Source organism: Pararge aegeria, chromosome Z (genome assembly GCF_905163445.1).
Source record: "Pararge aegeria chromosome Z, ilParAegt1.1, whole genome shotgun sequence".
NCBI lineage: Eukaryota > Metazoa > Arthropoda > Insecta > Lepidoptera > Nymphalidae > Pararge > Pararge aegeria.
Genome location: NC_053208.1, coordinates 16179388 through 16198236, shown reverse-complemented (window position 1 = coordinate 16198236; position 18849 = coordinate 16179388). Strand labels below are relative to the sequence as shown.

The 18849-nt window shown below is 37.3% G+C and overlaps 1 protein-coding gene across 1 annotated transcript in view; it reads left to right on the top strand.

Annotated features, from left to right (window-relative positions):
• LOC120636207 (membrane-bound transcription factor site-1 protease) overlaps positions 1-18849 on the top strand; it is a 30077-nt gene that overhangs the window by 3480 nt on the left and 7748 nt on the right. The window contains exons 3-15 of the mRNA XM_039907568.1: positions 431-523; positions 2209-2305; positions 5193-5413; positions 6122-6262; positions 7283-7441; positions 8369-8456; positions 9082-9263; positions 9806-9970; positions 10567-10716; positions 15385-15467; positions 16443-16648; positions 17531-17729; positions 18780-18843. Coding sequence (XP_039763502.1) covers positions 431-523; positions 2209-2305; positions 5193-5413; positions 6122-6262; positions 7283-7441; positions 8369-8456; positions 9082-9263; positions 9806-9970; positions 10567-10716; positions 15385-15467; positions 16443-16648; positions 17531-17729; positions 18780-18843 — 1848 coding nt within the window. The remainder of the gene's footprint in view (positions 1-430; positions 524-2208; positions 2306-5192; positions 5414-6121; positions 6263-7282; positions 7442-8368; positions 8457-9081; positions 9264-9805; positions 9971-10566; positions 10717-15384; positions 15468-16442; positions 16649-17530; positions 17730-18779; positions 18844-18849) is intronic.

Genomic DNA, 18849 nt, shown 5'->3' with positions numbered 1-18849 from the left:
TTAGCTTTAGCCCAAATGCTTTATTGATTTTCCCTGTTGTAGGTGACCGGGTCAAACCAACTGCAGTTTGGTAGCAGTTAATTTTATGATGAACATGTAGTTATGTAAAGTTACTTACCTGCATATAACGCTTCACTTTTGTTGCGCATTTCTTTATACACGATGCGTTGATAGTTCTTACAGTCATCTTAGTGAAACTAACTGCACTCTCCGTCTGTCTGTCTGTAGCAAGGTACTAAGCCACCATGGCTTAGTACCTTTAAAAATACTTCAAACGAATAAAAAGGTGTAGACGCAAAACTGTACTACGTACTTTCAATCACTGTTAATAATGTCCTGTCCTGTATAGGAAATTATATGCAGGATAAGTCTACGAAGATGCGGGTGGAATCTTGTCATGTAATATATAGTCTAATTGTCTTTAAAATAGGATGAATGTGGACCAGGCGGATGCTTATACTCCGGCTGGAGAAACCATAAACATCGGGCGCGGTCGCTGCATTCCCTCAGGCAACCACGAGAGGTATATTTTTGTTATAATATTACAATTTTATTATAAGAATGTACTTCGTTTAGTAAATTTATAACTAGCTTCTGCCCGCGACTGCGTGAACTTCAGAATTAGGTCTAAAGCTTCGCTCGTTCACAATTTGAATCAGGTGTTAGTCAACACTTGCTGAGCTGACGATGGCAGTTACATCAATCCAATAACGCCTAGCAGTCATAGCAAACTTCTAGGCGTTGAGAGGTTATGTCCTTAGAAACTACGAGAAGTCATTAAAATCGGTATATTTATTTGGTGAAAAGCTTTATTATTATTAGAATTTTATAGGGCCATATATAACCGCAAATACCCTAAGGCATCAATATGGATGAAAATACTATAAATCGTACATTCACCGAAACCGTAACGTATATCGCGACGAGAGTCTAGCCATACCATCAAATTCAATCTAAACCAATCAAGGCAATCTCCTAGCGGCGATAACAACGTCGGCGTGTCTTTTGACTAAATGGTCGCGATAGGTATCGTTATCCGGTAGTGCTACATAGTTGAACAACCTAGGTCAATAGAATTTTAACGGGACCTATTCGACGTCATCCACTATCATACAAGTAAATGACACGCAAATCTACCAATAGACGTCTGAAAAGTGGTTGCATCTACAATAATAACTATAAAAGTATTACGTATAGGGCGCTAATTTAAAAGTTATAGTTTAAAACTGTCGCTCTGAAAGGCAAAGCGGTCGAGCGCGATCCATTAAATAATTTAAGAAGGTGATATTCGTTATCCCAAATCAACTAACCTCCCTCTGCTGGGTAAGAGAAAGTGAATAAGAGCCCACGAGTGAACGACTAACTAATACGTTTTTATAAACGTTGAAGCCCGGCAACACAGTACATATAGTAATCTTCTATATATACGAGTATAAAAGAGAAAGTGTGTGGGTATGTTCCGCATAGGCTCCGAAACGGCTGGAGCGATGTCAATGAAACTTTCAGCTAATCTCCTGATTGTCCTGGCGAGTAATCCTGTAAAGTTTTGTGACGATCGGAGCAATCCTATTTTTGAACTGTCTAACTGTCAAATACAGCTTTTATTTACTATGATGATATTCTATTGTTGGGTGTACATGGGTGTAGATAATAATCTTCACCCGCTCGAGAAGAGAATAGAAGAGCATGAACACGGAGAGAAATTAATGATTTAATATATTATGAGACTTCAATTAAAAATTGAATGATGTAAGTTTATTGTTTAAATAAAATAAAGCAAAATCTAGCCCGGCAAAGCGGGCTGGGTACGCTAGTAATATATATACGAAAAAAATTAAGGAGTACAGAAACTACGAGCAAACGCGAACGTGCGAAGAAGCGCATTCACAGAAGATGCGCGCACCGACGCGACGAGGCCCCTAAGCTAGTACCACCGACTAAAAACCTGCGATAATAGCATTGGGGCCACGTCGATGCGTACATCGGTGTGAGTGTGCCTTTTTGAACGTTTGTTAGTAGTACTCCTTTACTTTTTTCCTGCGTCGCCAAGATAACAGGCCTGTGCAGTGGGATGGGAAACTAGGAATTTCCCAACAGAACCAGGAACGGAACCAGGTGCCACCTTGTGATCGATAGACGAATCACGCTAACCAACGACCAACGAGCCAGTCATATGATATTATTTTTATATGTATTTTTCGTTCACAGAATAGTGGCTATACATCTAGGAAACTATTGAGAACCGTCCCGCGGCAGATAACATCGGTGTTAAAAGCAGACCTGTTGTGGTCTCTGGGGGTCACAGGTCAGTATGTATTATTAATTATAATCGTTTGTTTGTTTTTCACAGAATTGTTACGTTCAGTATGTAAATTACTCTGATAGCGTTGATTCACAGTTTTAGTAGCTTAGGGGTATAATCCTCTAAGCTAAGTGTATTTAAATTAATATTTTTAATTATACAAAATAGTCAATTATGACGGCCGACTGGCCCAGTGGGCAGCGACCCTGCTTTCTAAGTCCTTGGCCGTGGGTTCGATTCCCACAATTGGAAAATGTTGAACATGATTGTTTTTCAGTGTCTGGGTTTTTATCTGTATATTATAAGTATATTCATTAAAATATTCAACAGCTATCTTGGTACCCATAACACAAGCTACGCTTACTTTGGGGCTAGATGGCGATGTGTGTATTGTCGTAGTAAGCCAATAATTTTATTAGGCATGTAACATTTGCGCAAGGTAAGCAATAACTTGATAATGTTTTATCACAATCAGATAAACAGCGCTTAAAATAAGAACTAACAAACATTCATTAAATTTTAGAGTACCAGACAGTTTGGACGGACAGATAGTGTGTGTAGTGTATGTTTATACGTAGCTTATTAGCTCAGAGACTGTTAGTACTAGGAGGCTGTAATTTGACTTGGAGAAGGCGTATGGCGTAATGTTATGTGCAAAGTGTCAAACAAACGATATGCTTACTAACTTAAGGTGGTTTCCCTTCTAAGCTTGCCCTTCTAAGCTTAGTGCTCGAATATATGAATATGTAATAAAATTAACAAAATACATAATAATATTAGTTCCAAGCCACGGAATTAATGCAAGAAAATACTTACATTTTGACAATCAAGGTAACAGAAGAGCTACTTTAAATCATAGAATAATTCGTATTTTACGCACTTTTCAAACGCACACACACACACACACACACACACACACACACACACACACACACACACACACACACACACACACACACACACACATCATTGTAATTAATTTAATCAATAGAGTATAACTGTGTCCATTAGGAGATTCCTGCTGTATACATTTTTATATATGAAATAAATAAATTATTATTATTATTATATTATTATTATGACGGGTAACTACAGAGCGCGTGCATCTACACTGCGCGTGGCCCAATACTCACTTGACCTGGCTTTTATAAAACGTGCATTTTTTTATCGAATTTATATTTTAATTCTTTATCACTGGTGTAGTAGCACCAAATTTCTGCATATAAAAATTAGGAAGCAGCTGATCAAATTAAATACCTACTTGATTTTTTTTTTGCTGCATCAAACATTCACATTTGATTTAATTGATATATATATTTTTTTGGTTGTTAGCTCAGAACTCTGGCATATTACTTGGCACCGACTTAAAAATGTGTTTAAAAAAGTCGGTTCTTTTTTTATATAAATAAATAAGGGAGCATTTTCGATACACTTCAGTCTATCACTATTAAATTTTCTATACCATTATAAGTTCTCTTTTTTTAAAATTTCTATATTATTAAATATCCTATACTTTTTTTTAAATTACAAATGAATAGTAGCCAGGTTAACTGAATCAATGTAGTACGACGATAAAAATCGCCGTTGAAGGTGTGCCTTAAGCTTTTTATGATTGTATGTATTATAATGTACCTATAAGTTGTCCGCTGCGCAAGTTCTACTGCCAGCGCCGCGCTCTTGTGAAGTGGCACCTACAATGCAGAAAATCTGAATGAGGTCTTCAAAACCCCTTGTGTAATAATTTAGGTTAGCGAACGTTACGCGACAATTAAACTTAACTTAACACATTTGTATGGAGTTTTGAAAACACGCTGTTTGATGTTCCATATAAAATAACTGATTTACGCTAACGCTGATGTGACGTTTTTTATTAAGAGCACGCTTCGAACACGACCGAGTTAATATTTGATGTTTTTTTTTCACTACACGTTAGCTCTTGATAAATACGATGGTAAGCTGTGAGGGGTATGGCATATCTAACCCATGATAGGTTTCTACGCGAAATGGTACCTGAAAGCTTAATCGCGTGTCGATAGGATGGTAATGCAGCAACGGCCGAAGCCTCGAAGAGACCAATATCAATATTCAGAATGGAGGAGCCCAATATGCATTGCGTTATTTCAGAGGCAAAGTGCTGGTTGTACTGTAATATGGGATCAGCATTATTAACATCGTTAAATCAAATTAATAAGTCTTAGAGCTTTTAGTGGCAAAGATAGTTCGGGGAAGTATTGCTGTGTTCGGGTCTGAAAGGCTAGGTTGACGTCACGTGGTTGAAGAATCTATAATTCCTCAATAATGGCATGAGATTTAACATCTACGTAGTAGATGGAGGCTAGCCCGCTCCTATGTTAGGGTAGTGCATTAAAAACATGAAATCTTTGCTGAAAATAACTTATACGAGTTTTCATTAGCATACTTACGGATATCTGTTTACCGATTCTTGAGTGGGTGGGAACTTAATTTTCACGGACGTAACGAGTGGCAGTATATCAAGTATATTTTTTCATGAACGTCTTGTTTTTTTTTAAATAAGTAGTAATTATACTGCACATACTTTTATAACATTAAGAAGAACGCTCAGATAACAACCCATTTATTACAGAGTTTTCTATACAATTGAATTTCTTAATGACTAAATTACCTCACTATGTTTTCCTCCGTTGTTAATAATGCAAGTGATATTCGATTGCTTTACTTTAAAACGCACATAACTCTGGAAAATTAGAGGTGTTTGCCGGATATCAAACTCGGTCCTCCCGAAGGGGAAACTAGAGTCCTGAGCACTAGGCTATCACCGCTATTTATTTTATTAGTATAATTTATATTTATTCGAGTACCTTAGAGGTTCAATTGCATTTACGTCTTTAATTGGTTCGTGTTATCCCAGGCGAAGGTATCAAAGTGGCAGTATTCGACACTGGGCTAGCGCGACATCACCCGCACTTTGGTCGCGTGCGCGAACGTACTGACTGGACGGGCGAAAACACGCTAGATGACGCGTTGGGCCACGGGACATTCGTAGCCGGCGTCATTGCGTCCCGAGCTGACTGCCTCGGCTTCGCACCGGATTCGGACTTGCATATCTTCCGGGTCTTTACCGACAACCAAGTGAGTAATTCGTATATAAAACTTTTTAAAACTTAACTTTTTAAACATTTTAAAACACTGAAGCCAGTTTTCCCTAAACCGAGGCGTCGCCTGAATCGAATTCCTAATGATTTAGGCAAAGGCAGGAAAACGTTTCACCCATTCAAACGGTGATAACTATTGGGGAACGGTTTATGTATGCCTAGGAATCCCCTTAGATTAGGCGTTACTTTTGACGACCTCCCTGGCGCAACGTTCACCGCTGTGAGTTTAAGTAGAAGGTCGCGGGTTTGATTCCCGGCAGGAGAAATTTGCAATTCTGAATTTTCTCTGGTCTGGTCTGGTGGGAAGCGTGGCTAGTTACCGCCCTACCGACAAAGACGTGCCGCTAAGCGATTTAGTGTTCCGGTGCGATGTCGCGTATAATCCGATTAGGGGTATAAATACCATACACCCTAACAGGTTAGCCCGCTACCATCTTAGACGCAGTGGCGTGCATAGAAAGTATGGATAGGGTATGCAGATAATATAAAATGAAGAAAATCTCCAGTACTAGGTATAAAAAACTTAAGGATAGGCTTTGTAAGAATTATAAAAAGGCTACCCTCAAATACTTAAGTTTTTATAGCTCGTACTGAAGATTTTCTTCATTTTATATCATATGCATACCCTGTGCACGCAGGCGGGATTGCAGTCAACGGACAAATATTTAATATTTATTTCTTGCAGGTTTCTTATACTTCGTGGTTTCTCGATGCCTTCAATTATGCTATAATGCGGAAGATTGATGTTCTCAATTTGAGTATTGGAGGGCCCGATTTTATGGATCATCCATTCGTCGACAAAGTTTGGGAACTCAGCGCTAACAAGGTAAGATGAAAACTGATTGTATTAACGAATCTAGCCATAGACAACGCATTTTTCAGTTCTAAAATTGGTGACGATGAAGGATTTTATTTGCTCATTCGAATTTTTAATTCAGTTTAAAAAACTCTCTGCACGTCACTACTTAATATTCCAACTTGTTAAAAAGGTGTGAAGCTGCCGGCAAAAAAGACGCCAGATGTGTCTGAGGATCAGTGTAGACTCCTTAATAAATGCTTTCACATCATAAATCAGTGAACTAAAATAGCACTGAAATTTTAATGGATTTTTCAGTATTTTCGGTTATATTATATTATTCATAATCATATCAAGGCCGACTGGCGTAGTGGGCAGCGACCCCGCTTTCTGAGTCCAAGGCCGTGGGTTCGATTCCCACAACTGGAAAAATGTTTGTGTGATGAATATAAGTGTCTTCCAGTGTCTGGGTGTTTATCTTTATATTATAAGTATTTATGTATATTATTCATAAAAATATTAATAAGTCATCTTAGTTCCCATAACACAAGCTACGCTTACTTTGGGGCTAGATGGCGATGTGTGTATTGTCGTAGTATATTTATATTTATTTAAAAGGGTTTGGGCTGTAGACCACCACGCTGGTCTAGTGGCGATCGGTGGACTCCACTCGTCTTTAAGAACATAATAGAGAGCTCTCAGGCATGCACGTTTCCTCATCGATCGGTGGATCCTGCTAAAATATTTAGGGTCCTGTTGAAAGGATGCCATCTTGTTTCCAGTGGCGTGCACTTCATACATACACAAAAGCACTGCCTACCCAAATTATTTTATATATTTCGTATGGGAGAGGAAATTTTCCAATTTATGCCATGTTCCTGCTTTATGCATGCCCTGGTCGAAGACCTTGTGCTCGCCACTGCTTGTTTCTCATAACGAAATTGAGAGTCATCACACTTAGGCAAACATGCCTGACGCCAAAATAAAACCGTGGTAAGCTGACGCACTCTAAAGCTGCATGATTAAAATAGTTGATGTTCATTATTTAAGGTGATTATGGTATCGGCGATAGGCAACGACGGACCCCTGTACGGTACTCTGAACAACCCGGCGGATCAGATGGACGTGATAGGAGTAGGCGGGATCGGTTTCGACGACCGAATAGCTAAGTTCTCTTCCCGAGGCATGACCACATGGGAACTGCCGAATGTGAGTATCGTAATGATTATCTATCTACTTGAAGATCTAACCCTCTTTAATATATCAGTTTGTATGTATGTTATACGGACGGGCTTTTTTAACAAACTAATCTTGCAGGCTTTATTGTTTTTTTTAAATAATTTACAAGGGTCTTACAAATTTTTGACGGCCGATTGGCGCAGTGGTCTGCGACCCTGCTTTCTGAGTCCAAGGCCGTGGCGACTCCGACAACTGGACAATGTTTGTGTGATTAACATGAATGTTTTTCGTTGTCTGGGTTTTTGTCTATATATTATAAGTATTTACGTATATTATTCATAAAAAATATTCATCAGCCATCTTAGTACCCATAACACAAGCTGCGCTTACTTTGGGGCTAGATGGCGATGTGTGTATTGTCCTAGTATATTTACATTTTTAAAAATTTCCATAAATTTTCAATTTTTTTGAAATTTTATGGAAATTGTTTAACCTAATCATCATCATCAATACAACCAATTGACGTCCACTGCTGGACATGGATTTTGTAGGGGTTCTGGGCCGCTTGTCACCAGCGGTTCCTAGACACCCGACCGAGGGGGCCGACCAACGCTGCGTTTTCTGGTGCGGGGTCGCCATTCGAGCACCTTAAGACTCCAACGTCCATCGGTTCTTCGAGCGATGTGCCCTGCGCATTACCACTTCAGCTTCGCAACTCGCTGAGCTATGTCGGTAGCTCTAGTTCTTCTACGTGATTGAATCAGAAATTTCTGATTCAATCACGTAGAGATACTCCTAGCATAGCTCTCTCCATCGCCCGCTGATTGACTGAGCCTTCTTATGAGGCCCATAGTAAGCGACCACGTACCGGATCCGTCATCACTGGCAACACGCACCTACATAACCTAATGAAAGTGATTTATAGATTGCTTTAAATAATAAACTGAACGTTTCCAGGGTTATGGGCGCGTGAAACCTGATATTGTAACGTACGGAAGCGGCGTTCGAGGTTCCAGCGTTACTGGAGGATGCAGATCTCTCAGTGGTATGAATATTTAATTTTAGGATACATCCAGACATACCAGGGTCTGTAATGTCCTGGCTCCGGGTTTACTGGAACTGTTGAGTTAATATGGGATGGGATCTTTGTCAGATATATACACAAAAGCATTGCATATTCAAATTTTTATGTTACACGTGTAGTAAGAAGGATTTTCCATTTTATTCCTTACCTGGTTCAAAGCAGCGAATTTATAATGGTCAACATTTTCATTTTTTCTTTATAATAAAGTTCCGAATCCTAAAAACAAAAGAGGTACATCATTAACAATTCATTTATCTGCCCACTGGAGGGCACTTGCCTCTTCCAGAATGGGTAGTAGAGTAGCTTTTTGTGATAGAGATCGTCTGAATTCCTGGTGTACTTGAGGCACATGAGGTTTAACACCCTCCTCGGGATTATGGACACAGGACAGCAAGTTGAAGGAAACGTTCCTTGCATTCGAAGTATTTGCTCTTTTAACAGGCGACAATTTTCCACTTATTATCATGTGGGACATCTGCTTCGTGTCCGTCAAGAAGTAAAATCTGTAAAGCAAGAAATACTCTAAAAAGAAGCCGAAGAATACTTACCTGGCCTAATTTAAGTTTGACTGTGAATATTTTTGCAGGGACGTCAGTGGCATCTCCCGTAGTGGCGGGCGCTATCGCTCTGCTAGCAAGCGGAGTGCCGCGTCAAAACCTCACCCCCGCGTCAGTAAAACAGGCTCTGACCATCACCGCCAGGCGGTTACCAGGCCCGAATATGTTCGAACAGGGCCACGGGAAGCTGGATCTTATCAGTGCATATCAGGTACATATGACTCCTTTATAGATTTGCTATTTAGAAGACAAAATGATATGCTATCCTACTGATCTTCCGTCTCGAGACTTTTTGTTATATTTTAGCTAATTTAGATAAAATATTCATAAGTCATATGCTATGTAGGTGCTAAGTACGTACGTACATAAGGTACAAAATGAACGCACGCAATCGAGCAGTCTTTTCCGAGTATCGAAACAGAGTAAAATGGATCTTAACAGATTGTTTGAAAGCTCAAATTTGCCTACAATTTTTTGGCTAGGGCTTTCAACAGAATGTTTGAAAATAAAAATCTGATTTTTAGTATTTGCAACTTTAAAACGAGTAAAATTAGGCCCCTTTTGTTATGACACTATAGAGTTGTTGAAAATTATTTCGTGCAAGCGAATCTTGTAATAAGTGTACAGATTTGGATAAAACTGTACAGTTATATAGCTCAGTAGTTTTTGTATCAAACATCCATACATCCTCATTAACTTTCACGTACCTACATCATATTAGTTCGCATATTTATAGACAGTTTTCCTCAACAGTTTCTCCGCGAATATGAGCCGCAAGCTAGCCTTAGCCCGCCCTATATAGACCTCACTGAATGTCAGTACATGTGGCCGTACTGCACCCAGCCGCTTTACTATAGTGCCCAACCCACCATCGCGAATGTAACAGTTATTAACGGACTTGGAGTGGCGGGTGATGTGGTGAGTTTAACATGTTTTATATAATCATTAAATTTCGCATATTCACTCCTTAGCAGTAAGTTCGTCTAATAACAATATTAATAAACTAATGGGTAGACCACGTCGACTTTGGTAGTTTTTAGGGATCCAAAAAAAAGCATTTTTATTCATTTGGAATATGGCAAGTTAGTAGCTTTTTAGCAGAGAACTGAACTGAACCAAAATAATTAATTCTTTACTTTTGAATGACCAAAAATGAGAACTATATGTGGGAATTGGTAGAATCAAAACGCCCATTGAGACAGCAGTCAATTAAAATATTAGGAAAAAAAAGAAAGTATCGAGAAGGTTAGTTAGCGAACAGCCAGTGGCGTTCATAGGCTCTTTGACCAGGGTATGCATAAAGAAGGTATATGGCATAAAATGGAAAAATTCCCCTCCAATACGAGTCTTATAAAATAGTTTGGGTAGGCAGTGCTTTTGTGCATGTATGAAGTGAACGCCACTGGGAACAGCCGATCTAGTATCATTTGAGATGAATTTGTTGATTCTCCAGTAAATTTGAAACGAAAGCTTAAAATGGTATCTGATACTAGATTAACATTTTTTTGTTTTAGAAAAAAGTAAGCTGGCATCCACACCTTCCACACGGGGTGTTAATGTCTGTGTCGGCAGATTACAGCCAGATATTATGGCCGTGGTCTGGTTGGCTGGCGCTCAGCTTCACTGTCCTCGAGAGTGGCGTTAACTTTGACGGCGTCGTAGAGGTAAATATCAGTTCATCTTACAAGTACTTTATACTGAATCTGTAAATAATACTTTAAATATAATGCATTGCAATAAAAACTCTAGCTGAGATAGTGTATGTTTCTTTTTATCTACTTATCTTGATTTATTGAGAGCTTAAAAGTATTGGATCTAAATTATATTACGTTCTGTGTCCTTACTTAAAGTTAGATTTTTCTTCACTTTTATTGCTTTTTTCGGACGTTCGGACGAGCGAGCACATTGGCCTTTTAACTAGCAACCAAAGAAAATCGCGAGGGCAAATTTATATTGCAAGGACACTTTTTGACAACTGTTTGTCAAGGTAGTGCAAAAAGTTAAAAATCAAATTCGGACGTCCAAGGGCATAAACGAAGCGTTAGTTAGTTGCGTTACATTGCAGTTAGAGACGAATGCCAACGTCACAAAAAAATTGTGCAATGCAGCTACAAATAAAAGATAATCTTTATTTCTCTTGAAATTTAAAAATTTAGGTTACCCCACTACCGCCAGACACTGTATTATAATTTATCAAAAAAGAATCAAAAAATATATTGAATTCTAACTTTAAAACGTATTAAGTCCATTTTACCGCAACTACCACGGAAGGCCGACTTTAAAGATTGATCTCCGACCTATACAACGTGTAAATGAAAACCAAAATAATACTTCACAGACTTTAGAGGTACATTATGTACTGTCTCTTAGACTTATCTGTGAAACCGAAAACCTTTATAGAATAGTTTTTGAGTAAATCGCTGCTATTGTTTTTACTGAAAGAAATAAGGTAAACCTCTAAATTAAAATCATGTGATTCCTGTCACTTTATATCGCGTCGCGTAGGTACTATGCGCGTGTCAGTCTTTTATCTACAACAGGGCCCCAAGTCTGCTATTTTACAAGATTTGTCATTATGACACCATTCCATTGCAATCCAATTATCATTGTGCCCAAAGTCGGTAGTCTACTAAATTCACAATGGTCTTACAATTGGATTGTAATTGGATGATAATTGCATTGTCGTAGAAAGGGAATCAGTGTTGCCATTTGCTCAAAATGTGTTTGAGAAGTAACATTTAAAAAACTACCATTAATTAATAATGTCCAATTAAGCGAATTTTTGATAAGAAATATTTTTAAATGTTATTGATTTGTGTTCTAAAGACGAACTTTGTATCACATTTAGTAAAACAATCAAAGGAATCCAAAAAACAAATATTTTGTGTGCCAAATTTTGTCAAAAATAATTATATTTAATCTGTAACTGTCGAATTGACATTAAATTTCATTGACGTTATTTCGTGCTATTGAAAATATATAAATTATAATCAAAACAAACAAAATGCTCAACAAAGCAAACTTCGTCGCTGCTTTTGGAGAGTTAGACAGATCAGCCTGGACACTGCGGCTGTACCAATAACGGACGTTGCCCGGCGAAGCGGCATTGGGTTGCGTACCTACGCTCAAATTTTATAAATAAATTCCCACAGAAGAGCGAAAGTAAGTAATGAAATCTTATACTGTTTAAGCATGATATGAAGTCTAAGTAGGTAACAAATTGGTGGGTTTTTTCAACAGTATCTCTGGTAATTTAATATAAAAAAAACACAAATATGAGGAGTAATCAAAAAATCAATAAAATTCTTAAATTCTTTATTCATGTACGCATATCACAGGTGCTTATGAACTTTTACTTATCATGGTGGTGCTAACTACATTTTTTAACTTAAAACTAAAGCTAGGAGGTTTTCATTCCATTCTATTTTCTTTTAAATTTTTTATCTTTTAATAACTTGTGGACCCATTTAAGGTATTGCACAAATTGTAACCAGCATCCCTCTAACAGAGTAAAAAATTGTTGTAGAATAATTAAAAACAATAGATAAGACAAAACACTATGTTTGACCCTTGGAACACATATACTCATAATATATGCCTTTGTCCACAGTCTTTTGACAAGAGCCTGCTGCAGTGCCCAACCTTCAAGCAGACCCTGGTTTACTCGTTGAAGTCTCTGTGAACCAAGTCCTTATGTGATAGAGCTGTCCAACTCGGCTCTAATCGTGAACAAAGTGATTTGCTGTTATCTGTTGAAGAATTCTGTCCTCTATCTATAAGGAACTTCATCAGATAAAATAAATAATTCTTGGAATGAATATAAAAAGGGTAACAATAAAGGTTTGGATTTCAAAATGAAATTTGCTATTTAAAGAAAAAATTATATCCTCCTGCTTTTATTGGAAGCCAGCTGAAGAGCCTTCATTTTTTACATGTAATCATTTGTAAACTAAATTACTGTAAATAAAAATCATTGTTCAGTGTCTTCTCTTTATTAACTTGTATTATTTGTCTCCTCATAGATTTATAAAAATAATTTTAATAACACACAAAAGTTAAATGCCTCTTGCAGAAGAATTGCTTTAATTGTGTTGTGGCTTTTATATTGTGCCAAACACAACATGCATCTGCAATCTTGCCAGCAGTGCAATTGTTTAGAGCAAGTATGCATTACAATGCATACTTGCTCTAAACAATTACCAGAAAAAGATATTTGGAAATAAAACACTTGACCATCAAACTATGTACATGATTTACTACAGTTTTCAATCTAGGAGACCCTAACATGCTATCTAAAGCATTTTATTTACTTTACCTGAAACATTCTTCCAATATACTTTTATAGCACTCTACTGTATTGCATACAGTCACAAGTTTCATGCATAGAGTAGTGTGGTGTATCTCCCCTCTATAGTATTTAAGTTGTGGTCATCATAGTTTTCCACAGAGGAAAAACTCACCTGAAAATCCAACCAATATTAACCTTGACAATTAAAAATCTATATTGGAATTAATTAAAAAAACCTAAAATAAGTAATACCTAAAAAAACCTCATGCCCCATTATCATTTAATGGAGTTAAGTGTTGACTGAGTGGGTGACTCTGCCACACATTGGAGTTAAGAGCAGAGCCTGGGTTGCAGGCACAATATATTTAAATCTGAGTCACAGATTGTTAAATAAATTAAAGATTATTGGCTAGATATATCACATAATATTAAAATATGAGTTCAATATTAAAGTTACTATTATAACAGTTAGGGAATGGAATACCTTAGTGTTATAATATTGCCTTTCATGAACATTTGGCCTTATTATTGCCACATGTGTCCCATCTATGATATCTGAAGTAATTTTTTTCATAGAAGCTGAAAAAGCATTCTTCTTGGTAAAGTACTCAGCATATAACTGGTAAAATATAATTTCTTAACTTAGCCTTAATGGCATCCTTATCACTCTGGACATTTAACACTTTTTATTAAATTTGGTGTTAAGCACCTCCGTTATTTGTCCCACAGCTCTTGAGGCAGTGATCTGAGAAACATTGTGGGGGGCTCTCTGCCCAATCGTTATTTTTTAGAGCCAGATGCATAAAATGCTAGTGCTACCAGTAACTGCAACAGAAATACCAGCATTACAGCCATGCCATCATAACATATTCTGAGATGTGGGTACTATACTTAATTAAAAAGCAACGAAAATTAAAGTTGTTTTCTTACCTTTGCCTCCGCCAATATTTCATCATTCCGACGTGGTTTGGGAATGCCTAAGTGGAGCGAGCTCCCACACTTGACTCATTACAGTCTGCTTCCCAAGCAACTCCTTTTTTTATAAATTCCGCATCGGGAATATGAAAGGGGTCTATATTGATCCTGAGTAAGCGGCGGGCTCGACGGCGCCTTCTACGCTCTGAAAGATGGTTTTGGCGAGCATCAACAGCATTAGCCATCTCCAGAATATTCCATCGCAGCCTTAACATTATCTGAACACTTTTATTTTTACACAAATTTTATTTCTATAACAATAATATTGCTAAAAGGCAATGACTGCAGAATTGCGTCTCAATGGTCTCACAATGATCAATAGAACTGTCAAAATATTAGCAGACTACCAATTCGTGCGATCATTGAATTGTCATTGTGCAGCAGACTAGCAAATGTTCATTGAAGTGTCAGTGGTTTTCCATCGGAAAATCATAATGACACCATAATGACACCATTGTGTTAGCAGACTACCAAATATGCCAAAATTGACAATTATGAAGTCACTGATCGATCACTGACACACAATTGTAATAGCAGACTTGGGGCCCAGGGTTGTCACACGTAAACATTAAGAATGTTTTGAATTTGTTGTAAAAAAAAAATATGCTTCTTTTTATTTAATATTTTTACAGGATGGTTCCTTTTGAAATATACTTATGATATTATTTCGTAATTCTGTTACACTTTCATCATTATCATCATTATATCAATCCAATTATCGGCCTACTACAGGGCACGGGTCTCCTCCCACAATAATAAGGGGTTAAGGCCATAGTCCACCGCGCTGGCCCAGTGCTGATTGGTGGACTCTACACACCTTTGAGAACATTATGGAGAACTCTCAGACATGCAGGTTTCCTCAGGATGTTTGCCTTTACCGTTGGAGCAAGTGATATTTTAATTGGCAAAACGCACATAACTTAAAAAAGGTAGAGGTGCTGGGATTCGAACTCGCCCCCCCGAAATTGAAGTCGAATTTATTTCGAGTTATCACCAGTTTCTCGGCTATCTCTACTTACCGTTACACGTTATAATATAGTGTTAATTTATTACATTGTTTCAATAACAGGGGCACGTGAACGTGACCATCGAAAGCTTCGATGAATTGCACGACCGTGGAATAAGAAACACTACTCTGATGTTACCGATAAGGTATACTATATTGTTTTTAAATTATACGCTACTAACTGTTACCCTAGAAATAGCCAGCGATTGTTTCGGTTCATAAAAATCATGCAGAAACAGATTTATTGCCAGGTCTATGTTCTATGTGCGAAATTTCGTCAAGATTTATATTGTGTTTATCGTGATTAACTACTAAACCGATCTTCAATCTATATGTATAAAAGAAAGTTGTTTTAGTTACACCATTTATAACTCAAGAACGGCTGGACCAATTTTTATGATATTTGTTTTATGGATTTCTCTTAGACCGAAATAGGATAATAAGTATTAAAATATAAAATTCATAAAAAAAATGATCCGCGGTACGAAGTTCGCCGGGACAGCTAGTTATAAATAAATTATACTTTTGAAACCGCGGAAATAGTTACCGGATGCTTTTTCAGGATAAAAGCTGTCCAATGTCCGTCTCGATGTGTGATGTCCAATAGCTTCATCGTACATAAACCCTAATCATTCGCACTTTCGAATAATTTATTGCATTTTTTTTGATTTGATAGTGAGATACACGGTGTCGAAACTAGACCCGTAGGTGAGAAATATTCGGGGCATTTCAGCCTTTGTCCTAACACCTTGGAGTTGCTTTACTCTACCTTACTAAATCCTTTCTTTAGTCTATTTTCCGTTTACTTATAATAATAATAAAATCTTTTATTTGGGAACAAAAACAAGACATAGCAATTAACATATAGATTACACGCTACACAAAAACATATCAATTACAACTACTATAAAAAAAAAAATACGATCTTTAAATTAGGTAACAAAATAAACTTAAATAAGCTCAAAACAAACAAATACGTATATAGTTATACATTAAGAAGTAGTACAGAAGTATATGTATATACATATACTTCGCTATTCCTTCTCTCCATTTTCCCTTTTATTTAATAAGTCGAGAGTGTAAATTGTTTTTGATTGCAAGAAAACTTTATTTGAAACCAGGGCGCGTATTATTCCGGTACCGGTCCGGGGAAGGCGTCTTCTCTGGGATCAGTTCCACAGTCTGCGCTACCCCGGCGGTTACTTCCCTCGTGACGACCTCCGAGCAAAGCATGATCCGCTCGACTGGCACGCAGACCATGTTCACACCAACTTCCGGGATATGTACCGGAGGCTGCGCGAGCACGGGTTTTATCTCGAAGTTATGGGTAATTAACCAGAGTTTCTAAAGACCGTGATCATTTTTCCAGGCGCCTATTATTCTGGTACAGAACTTGGGCGGTGTCTTCTCTGGGTTAGGCGCCAATATTTGCTCTTATAACCCCAATGGATGCAAAGTCCGAACCAGACTACATCATCGCGACAGGCACATAGACAAACATTTGATCCAACTTCCAGGATACGAACCGCAGGCTTCTCAATTACCTCAAAGTTGGAAAAAAAGTTTTCCAAAAAGCCTAGGTGAAAATAAAAAGCGATGAAGTTTGAAAAGCGTAACCATTTTGGGGGAAGAATTTACTTTACCTGGCCAGTAACCCAATGCTAGTTCGTAAAATTAAAGAATAAAAAGCCGTGTGTGAGAAAATAAAAAGAAACGAAACGAAATTATAGGCTAGTCAAGTTCAGTTAATTCTCGATGAAGCTACTAAAAGTATGAGCGATGGCTTATTCAATTCGGAATGCAGTCTAGAATGTATCGAAAGTATATATTAGCAAATAAAAAAAATTGAGTTTCTATTAATAATTTAAGATGAAAAAAAGATGAAAAAAAAAGATGAAGACGAGAATAATTAATATTTAAGGAATTTTGAATAAAGATCCTTATAGCGGAGGAAATTTTTATTCTATCTTCATTATTTATATTTTTTTTATCATCGCCGAAAATGGGTCTGTTTATGCGTGCTAATATATAGTTAATATTTTTTTCTAAACAGCATTCCGACCGGAATGCGCCAACGCTCAAATTTTTAGGTGCTTGATCAAGAATTAACACGTTTTTAAAATTTTTTGGCTAGCTTATAAGTGAAAAAAAGAATTTGATAAACGAAGTATTTTGTTACAAGAGTGTATAAATAAAGATATTTTTCCAGGAAGCCCCTTGACATGTATCGACACATCACTTTACGGTGCACTTCTCTTAGTCGACCCAGAAGATGAATATTTCCCCGAGGAAATGGCAGCTTTTAAGAAAGCGATCGACTCGGGATTGTCGCTCATCGTATTCGCAGACTGGTACAATGCGTCGTTGCTGCGTCACGTCAAATTTTACGATGAAAACACAAGACAGTGGTGAGTCCTACACACACAAGAACTAGCTCTGCATGCTTTATAGATTATATAGTAGAGGTAGAAGATATGGAGTATAATCTTCTACCTCTACCTGTCTTATAAGGTAAACATCTTTTCGTAAATTGTTAGTTACCCGTACTCGACGAGGATACACTGTTACTACATAACGGCCTGACAGTGCCGTGCACTGGGTTATCGCAAACGATAAAGTGCGATATGTGGAACTGGTTGAAACGCGATCATTATTTTTTATATTTTTTTGAGAACTACCTGTCATATTTTGTACGTAGCTTTAAAATACTTTACCTACTTATACTCGTAATTCCGAGCGCTGAACGATGAATACCGGTGTACGGATAAACCCGATTGGGTTTTTGTTACGCCGTAACAGATATTATTATGTTAACATAAAAATGTATATTTTTCTTTAAATAAATAAAATAAGTACTAGGGTATGCCCCTGGTGCACGGCACTGGCAGTCATACAGCAGGAAAATTGCATAAAACTATCTACTATAAATATCAATTTTAAGGTAGGCAGTGTTTTTGTGCATGTATGAAGTGCACGCCACTGTGGACTGTATATAGTGAACCTTCATAGGTAGAGCTAAAACTTTTAAAAGAATTTGTATGTCCACTGCTGGTATAACAACCAATACATTAAGAATAAGTTTATCATTTAGTGTTTGTTCATATTGTATCTGGTTACGAAATCCTTCGTGTGTTTATAGTGTGAAAATGTGAAAAAATTCAACTATTAGAGAATTTCTTTATGTACTTTTGTAGATTAGACATACTTACATACTTAATCCTAGAAAGTATTGAAAAAGTGGTTCATATGAGGCTGTTAAGAAAGATGGAATATAACAGCCATTTTATTGATATTCGGATCAAAATTAGAGCACGAGGCAGTTATATCTAGTCATATGCGAAGGTTTCCGCTAACAGGGAATTAAACAGTTAAAATCGACAGTATTTTAGTAGCAGTAGGAATGGAAATGTTTACGTGTTTTATAGTTGAATTTTGTTAGTAATTTGAGAATTTGTTAGGTGGATTCCGGAAACGGGTGGTGCCAATGTGCCAGCACTGAACGATCTACTAAGTATGTACCAAGTAAGT